At 56.9% G+C, this 12,500-nt stretch overlaps 1 protein-coding gene across 3 annotated transcripts in view; it reads left to right on the forward strand.

Annotated features, from left to right (window-relative positions):
* Positions 1-12,500, forward strand: part of LOC135243756 (stromal membrane-associated protein 1-like) — a 55,241-nt gene that overhangs the window by 31,415 nt on the left and 11,326 nt on the right. For all 3 annotated transcript variants that reach the window (XM_064315793.1, XM_064315777.1, XM_064315785.1), the window contains one exon: positions 11,520-11,604. In XM_064315793.1, the coding sequence (XP_064171863.1) occupies positions 11,520-11,604 (85 nt within the window). The remainder of the gene's footprint in view (positions 1-11,519; positions 11,605-12,500) is intronic.

Here is a 12,500-nt window from a genome sequence, read left to right on the forward strand (position 1 = left end):
GAAGTTTTTTTTTCTTTTTTCTTTTTTTTTCATTGATCAAGAAAAAAATGAACGTTCTTTGGGAAACTTGCATTCATAAGGAGTGCTGTCAAGCTATGCTTGGGCTTATCACCAGAAGTACAAGTAATGAGTAACATAAATAAATAAAAAAATAGGTTAAGGTGTGAGTGCGGCTAATGCTGTGGCCATTTCTGCAAACTGGTGTTTTTTTTTTTTAATAGTTTCATCATTATTGTTGACACTTTTCGGTTCAGATTTAATGACCCATTTTGTACGTGGTTGAATTGCGTTTCTGTGTGTGAACCCGGGAGGAACTGGACTAATGGGGTCCCTAAACAAACAGCACCCTGCCGCCGTGTGTGTAAACTGGGTCCTAATAATCCCCACAGACACAACGGAGGCTAACCGCTAACGAGCTCCACAGCAGCGGCACTCGCCCGCTAACGAGCGGCGACCGGAGAGAAGGAGCGGGAACAAACGTGCGGTCGAGGGGAACGCTGGCGGGTCTGGCGCCCCCCGGAGGCGGGGGGGAAAGAGCGCTGTGTGGAGTAGCTCAGACCCAGCGGCTCAGCGAGTGTGAGTGTGAGTGTGTGTGTGTGTGTGATTATTAATGACTCTGTGTTCCTAACCGCATGGATCAGAGAGGCTGTGCAGCTTGGCTGAACCTCGGCGGGCAGGAGAGTCTCCTCAGAGCCTCCTGTCCTCAATCCCACCTCACTCTCCTCTGAGCCTCCCATCCCTGAGTTCTGCATGGAGACACGCCCCTCACCCCCTCTCCCCTCTGCCCTCCCCTCTCCCCCCTCCCCTCCCCTCACCCCCTCTCCGCCCCTCCCCTCCCCTCACCCCCTCTCCGCCCCTCCCCCTCACCCCTCTCCTCTCCCCCTCTCCCCTCTGCCCTCCCCCTCACCCCCTCTCCGCCCTCCCCTCCCCTCCCTCCCTCTCCCCTCTGCCCTCCCCCTCACCCCTCTCCGCCCTCCCCCTCACCCCTCTCCCCTCTCCCCCTCCCTCTGCCCTCCCCCTCACCCCCCTCCGCCCCTCCCTCCCCTCCCCCCCTCCCTCTGCCCTCCCCTCGCCCCTCCTCTGCCCCTCTCCCCACGCGGAGGTTAATGATGTCACCGCCGATTCTCCCGCAGGCCTCGGGACACGAGATAACAAGAAACTTGGTGACATAATGGACATCCGTAGCTCTCTCTCCTGATTGGCTCACTCTCCCCCCCACCACCAGTGGGCTAATGATGACCTCAGGGAACCCACAGACTCCCATCACGGCAGCCCATGTGTGCCGTGGGGTGAGGGGTGGGGGAGGGGGGGGGGGTGATGGGTTGTCGTGGCGGTACCGCGTGAGCGATGGGAAGGATTAGCACTGCCCCCTTGCTGCTGGGGGGGGGGGGTGCAGGGCAGGGGGAAGGGTAATGGCGGTGCAGTTGCTCATGTGGGAAATGGGATTCCAGGCACCAGCTGTCTGCTCATCTCTCTGTCTCCGGGGACCTGGTCGTGACGAGCCACCGGCCAGCCCCGCCCTTTCTGTCCCCCCCCCCCCCCCCCCCTTCTGCCCCACCGCCGGCACCTTTCTGAGCCCTCTCACGGCCGCCAGAGAGGAACGCTCTGTCCCAGGGAAAGGGCATTTACTGAACACGCCGGGGTGTGTTAATGAGACTGCGACTGAGAGTGCACGGGGGGGGGGGGGGGGAGGCTGCATGTCACGGAGACCTTTGGGGACAAAGGGAGGGGGTTAGGTTTGGGGGCTGCGGCTCCCCGAGGTTGTCCGTGTTTGCTGGAACATGCAGTTCCAGGGCCCTGTGAGGACACAGCGGCTGTACAGGAGCCCAGTCACAGCGGGGCCTGTAAGGACAGAGCGGCCCTGTGGGCCCCAGAGAGAGCGGGGCCCTATAAGGACAGAGCGGCCCTGTGGGTCCCAGAGAGAGCGGGGCCCTATAAGGACAGAGCGGCCCTGTGGGCCCCAGAGAGAGCGGGGCCCTATAAGGACAGAGCGGCCCTGTGGGCCCCAGAGAGCGGGGCCCTATAAGGACAGAGCGGCCCTGGTGGCCCCCAGAGAGAGCGGGGCCCTATAAGGACAGAGCGGCCCTGTGGCCCCAGAGAGAGCGGGGCCCTATAAGGACAGAGCGGCCCTGTGGGCCCCAGAGAGAGCGGGGCCCTATAAGGACAGAGCGGCCCTGTGGGCCCCAGAGAGAGCGGGGCCCTATAAGGACAGAGCGGCCCTGTGGGCCCCAGGGTCAGTGGGGCCCTATAAGGACAGAGCGGCCCTGTGGGCCCCAGAGAGAGCGGGGCCCTATAAGGACAGAGCGGCCCTGTGGGCCCCAGAGAGAGCGGGGCCCTATAAGGACAGAGCGGCCCTGTGGGCCCCAGAGAGAGCGGGGCCCTATAAGGACAGAGCGGCCCTGTGGGCCCCAGAGAGAGCGGGGCCCTATAAGGACAGAGCGGCCCTGTGGGCCCCAGAGAGAGCGGGGCCCTATAAGGACAGAGCGGCCCTGTGGGCCCCAGAGAGAGCGGGGCCCTATAAGGACAGAGCGGCCCTGTGGGCCCCAGAGAGAGCGGGGCCCTATAAGGACAGAGTGGCCCTGTGGGCCCCAGAGAGAGCGGGCCCTATAAGGACAGAGCGGCCCTGTGGGCCCCAGGGTCAGTGGGGCCCTATAAGGACAGAGCGGCCCTGTGGGCCCCAGAGAGAGCGGGGCCCTATAAGGACAGAGCGGCCCTGTGGGCCCCAGAGAGAGCGGGGCCCTATAAGGACAGAGCGGCCCTGTGGGCCCCAGGGTCAGTGGGGCCCTATAAGGACAGAGCGGCCCTGTGGGCCCCAGAGAGAGCGGGGCCCTATAAGGACAGAGCGGCCCTGTGGGCCCCAGAGAGAGCGGGGCCCTATAAGGACAGAGCGGCCCTGTGGGCCCCAGAGAGAGCGGGGCCCTATAAGGACAGAGCGGCCCTGTGGGCCCCAGAGAGAGCGGGGCCCTATAAGGACAGAGCAGCTATACGGGGCCCCAGAGAGAGCGGGGCCCTTAAGGACAGAGCGGCCCTGTGGGCCCCAGAGAGAGCGGGGCCCTATAAGGACTGAGCGGCCCTGTGGGCCCCAGGATCAGTGGGGCCCTATAAGGACAGAGCGGCCCTGTGGGCCCCAGAGAGAGCGGGGCCCTATAAGGACTGAGCGGCCCTGTGGGCCCCAGGATCAGTGGGGCCCTTTAAGGACAGAGAGGCTCCTGTGCCCCAGAGAGAGCGGGGGCCCTATAAGGACAGAGCGGCCCTGTGGGCCCCAGAGAGAGCGGGGCCCTATAAGGACAGAGCGGCCCTGTGGGCCCCAGAGAGAGCGGGCCCTATAAGGACAGAGCGGCCCTGTGGGCCCCAGGGCAGTGGGGCCCTATAAGGACAGAGCGGCCCTGTGGGCCCCAGAGAGAGCGGGGCCCTATAAGGACAGAGCGGCCCTGTGGGCCCCAGAGAGAGCGGGGCCCTATAAGGACAGAGCGGCCCTGTGGGCCCCAGAGAGAGCGGGGCCCTATAAGGACAGAGCGGCCCTGTGGGCCCCAGAGAGAGCGGGGCCCTATAAGGACAGAGCGGCCCTGTGGGCCCCAGAGAGAGCGGGGCCCTATAAGGACAGAGCGGCCCTGTGGGCCCCAGAGAGAGCGGGGCCCTATAAGGACAGAGCGGCCCTGTGGGCCCCAGAGAGAGCGGGCCCTATAAGGACAGAGTGGCCCTGTGGGCCCCAGAGAGAGCGGGCCCTATAAGGACAGAGCGGCCCTGTGGGCCCCAGGGTCAGTGGGGCCCTATAAGGACAGAGCGGCCCTGTGGGCCCCAGAGAGAGCGGGGCCCTATAAGGACAGAGCGGCCCTGTGGGCCCCAGAGAGAGCGGGGCCCTATAAGGACAGAGCGGCCCTGTGGGCCCCAGGGTCAGTGGGGCCCTATAAGGACAGAGCGGCCCTGTGGGCCCCAGAGAGAGCGGGGCCCTATAAGGACAGAGCGGCCCTGTGGGCCCCAGAGAGAGCGGGGCCCTATAAGGACAGAGCGGCCCTGTGGGCCCCAGAGAGAGCGGGGCCCTATAAGGACAGAGCGGCCCTGTGGGCCCCAGAGAGAGCGGGGCCCTATAAGGACAGAGCAGCTATACGGGGCCCCAGAGAGAGCGGGGCCCTGTAAGGACAGAGCGGCCCTGTGGGCCCCAGAGAGAGCGGGGCCCTATAAGGACTGAGCGGCCCTGTGGGCCCCAGGATCAGTGGGGCCCTATAAGGACAGAGCGGCCCTGTGGGCCCCAGAGAGAGCGGGGCCCTATAAGGACTGAGCGGCCCTGTGGGCCCCAGGATCAGTGGGGCCCTTTAAGGACAGAGAGGCTCCTGTGAGCAGCTCTGTGCGGCTCCTCAGCTGGGCTCTGGAACACCGCGGGGTATTAATGGCGGTGTCGAGCAGCAGGGGGGGGCCAAATCGACTTTCCCGCCCCAGAAGCGCGGCGCAAGTTTGATCAGCCAGCTGGAGTGTGCGTGTAGCGCAATCACATCCTTCCGCCTCGCCTCCCCTGCCCCCCCCCCCAACCCCCCCAATCAACACACTGCAGCCACGGCGGGGAGCGGGTCCCAGTCCGCTCAACAGTGTTCTCTTATTGGTCCTTTGTTTTTCCAGGAGGACTTGAGATAAGAACCCTTTTGTGTGTGTGTGTGTGTGTGTGTGTGTGTGTTTGCGCGTGTGTGTGCGTGTGTGTGTGTGCGTGCGTGCGTGCGTGCGTGCGTGCGTGCGCCTCAGTCTCTGCAGCTCTTATCGGCTGGTTAATAGGACCTTGCTGCTGCGGGGCACGTTGCTGTCTGATACCCTTCGGATCCCTGTGAGTCCGAGCCGAACCGGCCCTGATTGCGGTGCTCAGGAGCGGATCCCTCCTCACGGGCGGATACCGCCGTATCCTAGCGCCCACCCGCGAAGTCCGCGCGCGGTACGCGGTACGGGGTAACGGCTCGCCAGCAGGGCCGGGGTGCGTACGTGCGTCTGCTTCTAAACAGGATGAGCCGCCCGCAGACTCCCCCAACCCCCGCCCCCCGCCCCGCAGAACCTTCCGGTGCCTCCACAGAACCGTGACTCTGGTGCCTGGGAAGCGAGGGAGTGCAGCGGTCCATATCTGAAAGACTGCAGGGTTGTTGTTTTTTTTCTTTCTTTTTTCCTTTCTTCGCTCCTGTGGCAGGAGAGAGAGCGAGCCAAGGCCGAGCGAGCGGAGGATCGCTCGAGGACCCCGCCCGCGTGCGGCTTTTTACGCTCGCCGGGCGGAGCCGTGTGTGTGTGTGTGTGTGTGAGAATCACCTTGGAGACGCGCTCCGTCGTCTCCGTGCCTGCGGAGGCCAATCCGACCTGGCCTCCACTGATCTGTGGTCAGACCTACGCTTTTATTCCGCTTCGATTCGCTGCAAATAGGCCTCACAACGCTGTGCTTTTTCCCTGAACGGGGTACATTCCATGGGGTGCATTTCGGTATCGGTCTTCTCACGAGGGGTGCATTGTGGGTGATTTAAAGATGGCAGTCATGTCTCTGAAACTGTTTCTGTAGTTTTGTAGTTCTTACATATAGCCTGTGTACTTCCAGTGGTGTAGTTTTGTAGTTCTTAGACACAGGCTGTGTACTTCCAGTGATGTAGTTTTGTAGTTCTTGGATGCAGCCTGTGTACTTCCAGTGATGTAGTTTTGTAGTTCTTGGATGCAGCCTGTGTACTTCCAGTGATGTAGCTTTGTAGTTCTTAGATGCAGCCTGTGTACTTCTAGTGTGGGTTCAGCTGGCTGCATTGGCTTCTACAGCACCTGTGTGGTTGGCTGTGCAATTAGCCAGTAGATCTGGTTGGTAGAGGTGGTTCAGCCTCCTGGCTGTCACAGTCTGTCCAAACAGGAGATGTGAAGGTAGTTCCAGCGTGAACAGGGCTCTGTAGGCCGAGACCAGCCCGGGGCTCATTAACGGTGGCTCTCCGTTTGAGCTGGGAGCGAGGGATTCAGTCTCTGGAGTACAGTCGCTCCTGTGCGCTGGCGGAAACCCCGCTGTATCCCGAGCGAGAAGCACGTTAGCGCTGAGCTGGGAGGTGTTAACGGGAAAGAGCCTTCATGTATACAGGGCTGGTTGGAGCCCATCTGTGACTTGCAGCTATCAGCCAAAAAAATAAGTCTTGATCAAAGGTGAACAAATTTAATGATTGACAGCTCATGGTATCTCCGCCCATTTTAGGGTTCATGAAGCCTCACTGACTGTGGAAAAAGGAGATACGCAGATTTTCCTTTATTGGGGGAAAAAAAACGAAACAAAAGGGTTTGTTATCTGGATTTTGCCACAGATTCCGTAGACTATAGATTGAAAGTTCACTTATAACTTTGATGCTGAATTATTCCATTGTATTGCTTCGCTATGAATATTCATGAGGAGGAGACACTACAAACGGCAGTACTCGTGGCAACTGATGTTGTCCTTGGACAAGCCTCCCTTCATGAATATTCCTACACCGTAATGCGGCTCTTGTTATCGGAGCCTCGGAAAGTAGCGAGCTCGAGTGGGTGGAAGGAGCACGAGAGCCCGGCCTTGAGATTTGCGTCGAGGATCCGTGGCTTTTAAACACTTTTTTTTTTTTTTTTTTTGTAGTCGACGGAAAACTTCTCCGTCACGTAGAGCCCCCTTCAGGCCCGAGTTCGACTCTTCCTCCTCGCGTGGTGCCTGTGGGCCGGGGCCTTGCGTGTGCTGAGTGGCGTTGAGGACCCGAGCCTAGCCGCGTGCGGTCTGAAATTTTTAGCGTCGTCTCTTATAGTACGTGGGCGAAGGAACGCGTTCCCTCCACCACCCACCCAGAATGATAGATTTGATTGGATACCGCCGCTGTCTCAATGACGAATCAGATTTTCCTTTGTTGGTAGCCCTTTGTTTTATACGCGCTGTAGAGCACCAGAAAGCGTTCATGAGGAGTAGGAGGCCTTCAGCATCCCTTTCAGACTCCGGTGAGAAGCTCCGGCCACTATTTTAAGCCCTTAATGAGATCCGGTGATGGAAAGTTCAGCCACTGAAGGTTCATCCATTGTGGGGATAGATTTCCGCTGGTGCACAAATTGTGGGTCCTGACCCGAGTGTGTCTTGTGATGATGGACGTGGTCTTGAGCTGATGATTAGGGCCGGGTGTTTGTCACGGAAGTCACGGGTGTCACAGATTCCTCGGTTTACAATTTTCTTTGGTAGTGCCATTACTTTTTTTTTTTTTGCCATTTCCACCATTTCCTTCTGTTTTTTAGTGCTTTGGCAGTTTGGGATAATATCTCATCTTTGACGTAGCCGACAGTGTTATTTGTATAGACATGAGCATTTTAACAATATTGCCAAATGCCGGGAGAAACGATGTGCAACAGTGTATACCAATCCTGGAATACGCTGGGAACAAGATTCCCTCCCAACCTTGTCAGTTGTTGGAATTTTGAGGGCTCCTGTCAACAGCATTGATACCCAGCAGTCCTTCCCCCATTACGGTAACGTTCAGTGAGGAGAGGCGCTCCGTTTAAAGACCAAACCTCGCAGTGTACAACACGTTCCAAGACAAATTTTAAAGAAATAATACCGGACACACGGTAACCGTCTTATTTTAGTACTGCAGTTTGCACGTGCTCTATTTCTAACAGTGTTCATCTGTTAAGGGCAGGACAGCGTGCTCTTTCTTTCTGCGATTAAATGCACTAGCCTATCAGCTTTTTGCTTTTACATTATTTGTTCCTTGCAGTCTGTTACTGCCCAGTGATTTAACAAAAAAAAAAAAACTTACTGTTGCTTCAGTCGAGTATGCTATTTCAATCATTTCCCACTGCTGCACAAGAGATATATTAATTCATTTAATGAAATTCTTTTTGTAATCTGTGATTTCTTCCACTTTTTTCAGTTTTCTGCTATTTTCAACAACTTTGCCGTGACTGTCCGTCTGTGACCTTAGCCAGAATTTTCCATGATGAACACCCAGCCTTGGTGATGATAAATGTTTCATTGGCATTATGACAGTGTCACACACTGCTTCTGCATCTGGATTATTTTTGGTTTCTGTGCTTAATTTTTAATTTTCAAAAAGGACAGTTTCATAATATTTCATATTATCGCATATTATATAACAGAAGCAAAGGTTTATGCCTCTTAATATGTTCTTTCTGCAAGACTCCACAAAGCCAGCCCTCTTTCCTAAGACTTTTAAGAGCACAGTTAATGGATTTCATCCGGAGCAGCACAACGGTTTCCATAAAAGCTCCGACCTTCAGACAGAAATAGAATTTTCTGCTTTGAAAACGAAGTCCTGTGTCACACAATGCAAATACCTCTGCAACAGTCAGTATCAGAGGCGAATCTGAGAACTTCTGTGAAATTGCAAATCGTTTTTAAAAGAAACTTAAATCAAAGTGTTGAATACATTTTTTCTGAGTGCATTTCATTGCCGTTTCTCTGCAGTTGAATGGTTGTGAAATTATCATACATTTATTAAGCCTAATAAGTGAGCACATTGGCTGCGAAAAGACTGATTTCAGATCAGTAGAACACTGATGTAGATTGCAGCATAGAGCCAGATCTCGTGAACCTATGATCGCACTGCGAACTGGGGACGGTCCTGCCATGCTGAACCCAGCCTCCCATCGCGCCCCTCTCTTCGTGTGGATGTGGGGTTTGACTCTCTGGCTGCGGGACGGGGAGGACCGCGCCTGCTTTTCGGCGAGCCTGTTCATCAGGAGCGGAGCGGGGGACTCGTACCTGAGCTGCGCGATTGCATCATTTCCCTGGTCCTCCCAGCCCTCTCTTTGAACGCCCCCCCCCCCCGAATCAAAGCGGCCCCCCACATCAAAGGCTGGGGAATTAGGGGTGACCTGGGGACGGGAGGCTCTCTCACTGCCAGGGGGAGTGGGGGGGGTCTTCGTAATCCCCAGAACGGCGGGAAGGGAATTCTGGGGGATTGGGCAGCGAGGGGAGAACGAAAGGGGCGAGAGAGAGCGACACCGGAGGAGGGGGGAGGGGGCGAGAGGAGGGGGGGGGAGAAGCCTTCTGCTTACTCCATCTTTTAGCCGTTGGTGTTCTCCGACTCGCGCGTCCAAAATATTTAGGTGCCGCGGGCTCGTGGTGAGAAGCTGCTGGAATTGAACTGAGAGGCTGAGGAAGGAGACGGGGTTGAGATGAGGGACGGGGCGGGCGGGGTGGGACGTATTGGCTGGTGGGGGGCGGGAGAAGGAGGAAGTCAGTTGAGGATGGAGACTTCACACTCTCTTTCTGAAGAGTCAGTTTAGTGGCGGGGTGAGGGGAGGTGTTGCGGTGGGGGGTCCCTGTGGGGGTTTTTTCTTCACGGTTTCATTTTCCGGTTGAAGATCAGGAGCAGAAGAGGGGAAAGATAGCGGGCCCAGACGGGGTGGGCGGGGCCAGGCTTGAAGTGTGCTGTTAGACGGGGGTAGTCGCGCGCGGGAAAGCGGGGCCCTTGACGGCTAAGAGGCGCTGGCTGCGGGTTCGACTCTCGGCGTGTTTCCAGTGGAGCTGCTCTCAGTAGCGTTCATAAGAACCAAAAACCCCTCCAGGAGGACACTGTGAACAAGCTCATTTAGGGAAGCTTCTCTCTCTCTCTCTCTCTCTCTCTCTCTCTCTCTCTCTCTCTCTCTCGCTCTCTCATTCTCTCACTCTGTCTCCCTTCCCCTTTCTAGTCCTATCTGTCTTTCCCACTCTTCCTTTTTCCCTCTCTCTTTTGCTCCCCCTTTCTTTCTGTCATTAATTTTTGTCAAATTGAAATCCAGGTGTGCCTTATTTGCATGACAAGTGAATTTGTGTGCTACAGAAGTGTTCAGGTGCACCAGTCTCAACTCGCCCCAGAAGAGCTGGAAAAGATACACAGTAACCCCCCCCCCCCCCCCCATACACACAACCCTATAGTAAATGGGATTCTCTCTCTCTCTCTTTCCCTCTCTCTTTCCCTCCCTTCCTCCCTCTCTCCCAGCTAGACACACCTGCCATCTCGCAGAACCAAACTGCATTGCCCGGGTTATTATCTTCTGTTGTGCCAGAGAGACACATTGCAATTTGCAGCATCTGATGCGGATTTGACTCTCTAAACTCATGAAACTGTGTATTTTATTTTTATTATTATTTTGTGAGAGTGAAAGTTGCGCGTATCCAACGTCTGCCAGGTCTTCACATTGTCGGCTTTGAGGAGGAGGAGGAGGAGGAGGGGGGGGTCTGAGCGGAGGGCGCTAGGTTTTTAAACAAGCCCAGGGTGGATTTGCTGGTCCTGAAGGGGCGATGTTCCTGCATTATGCAGGGAAGCTAAATAATTCGTAAGGACAGCGCGCTCTTCTGTGCGCGTGAAGAGACCGGGGACCAGGCTCCTTCCTCTCCTGTGGGGCCTCTTCTCCTTCACAGGAAGCCCAAAATGTAGAGGAGGACCATGAGATGTGAGTGGACGGCGTCGGGCGGGGCCTGGCTGGAAGTGTGCTGTTAGACGGGGGTAGTCGCGCGCGGGGAAGCGGGGCCCTTGACGGCTAAGAGGCGCTGGCTGCGGGTTCGACTCTCGGCGTGTTTCCAGTGGAGCTGCTCTCAGTAGCGTTCATAAGAACCAAAAACCCCTCGAGGAGGACACTGTGAACAAGCTCATTTAGGGAAGCTTCTCTCTCTCTCTCTCTCTCTTTCCTCTCTCTCTCTCTCTCTCTCTCATTCTCTCACTCTGTCTCCCTTCCCCTTTCTAGTCCTAGCTGTCTTTCCCACTCTTCCTTTTTCCCTCTCTCTTTTGCTCCCTCTTTCTTTCTGTCATTCATTTTTGTCAAATTGAAATCCAGGTATGCCTTATTTGCATGACAAGTGAATTTGTGTGCTACAAAAGTGTTCAGGTGCACCATCATGCAACACCCCACAGAAGAGCTGGAAAAGAGCGTACACAGTAACCCCCCCCCCCATACACACAACCCCCTAGTAAATGGGATTCTCTCTCTCTCTCTTTCCCTCTCTCTTTCCCTCCCTTCCTCCCTCTCTCCCAGCTAGACACACCTGCCATCTCGCAGAACCAAGCTGCATTGCCCGGGTTATTATCTTCTGTTGTGCCAGAGAGACACATTGCAATTTGCAGCATCTGATGCGGATTTGACTCTCTATGAAACTCTGTATTTTATTTATTTATTTTTTGTGAGTGAAAGTTGCGCGTATCCAACGTCTGCCAGGTCTTCACAGTGTCAGCTTTGAGGTGGAGGAGGAGGAGGAGGAGGAGGAGGAGGAAGGGGGTCTGAGCGCTGGAGAGGCGCATGGTTTTAACAAGCCCAGGTGTGGTTTTGCTGGTCTCTGAGGGGGGGGGGGGGGTGGCCGGTGTTGCTAGGCGCCAGCGCTCATTTCGGGCCCTGCCCGCGCCTCGATCCCAGCTCTGTGCCGCTGGGAGGACGCCGCTGAGGAACTGTGGGAACTCGCACCCCAGCACCATTCTGTCAACGCCGCCGCCGCGCGCGGTTCTGGAAGAATAGAAAAATACCCAGCAAGCACTTCTTCTCTGAAGTCTGCGTTTCTTTGTTTTCCTCTTTCCCGTTTCTCGCAGCCTCAGAAGAGGGAGGAGCCGCAGCCAGAACCCAAAGCCAGCCCCGCGAAGAGCGCAGAGCCAGCCATCGACCTGCTCGGCCTGGGTGAGTCCAGAGCAATCAAGCCCAGAGATACACATCAACCTGCTCGGCCTGGGTGAGTCCAGAGCAATCAAGCCCAGAGATACACATTGACCTACTCGGCCTGGGTTAGTCCAGAGCAATCAAGCCCAGAGCCAGCGATCGACCTGCTCGGCCTCGATGAGTCCAGAGCAATCAAGCCCAGAGATACGCATTAACCTACTAGGCCTGGGTAAGACAAGATAAATCGAACCCAGAGCTACACATTGATCTGTATAGCCTGAGGAAGTCTGGAGCAATCAGGCCCAGAGCCTGCTTTCAACCTGCTTGTCTGGTGTAAGTCCGGAGTTAAGAGCCAGTCATTTAGGCCTGGGTATTTCAAGAGCAGTTGAGCCCAGGCCCGGCCATCGAGCTGCTAAACCTGAGTAAGTCTGTAGTAATTGAGCCCAGAGCCAGTCATAGACCTGCTTGGGATGAGTAAGTCGGGAGCAATCAAACTCCGAGCCAGCCGATCAGCCTGCGGGGCCTGGGCAGGCCAGAGCCGGGTCGGTGTGACTCTGCCGGCTGTGCTGGTAAAGGCCGAGCCAGCGCCAGATGGCCGGGCCGGGCCGGCTGGACGGGCGCCGCGGGGGCGGTGTGAGCGTGCCAGGGGTGCCCGGCAGCACCCCGCCGAGCTCAGATGGCATCGATCGCGGGAGCGGCACCGAGCCCCAGACAGGTCCTGGCGGCGTGGGTGATTTCACACCGGGGGGTGGGGGGGAGGACGGTCCGCTTTAATGAGCCGTTTCGGGGGGGTAGCTTTGAGTTCCTCTCTCCTGCCCTGTGACGGGCGGCCATCACGGACCCCCCCCTGCGCTTTTAACGGCTTTTAACCCTGGGGGGGGGCAGGGTAACGGGGCGGCTCTCACCTCGCCCGCTAG

This window comes from Anguilla rostrata, chromosome 2, assembly GCF_018555375.3.
Source record: "Anguilla rostrata isolate EN2019 chromosome 2, ASM1855537v3, whole genome shotgun sequence".
In the NCBI taxonomy this organism is placed as follows: Eukaryota; Metazoa; Chordata; class Actinopteri; order Anguilliformes; family Anguillidae; genus Anguilla; species Anguilla rostrata.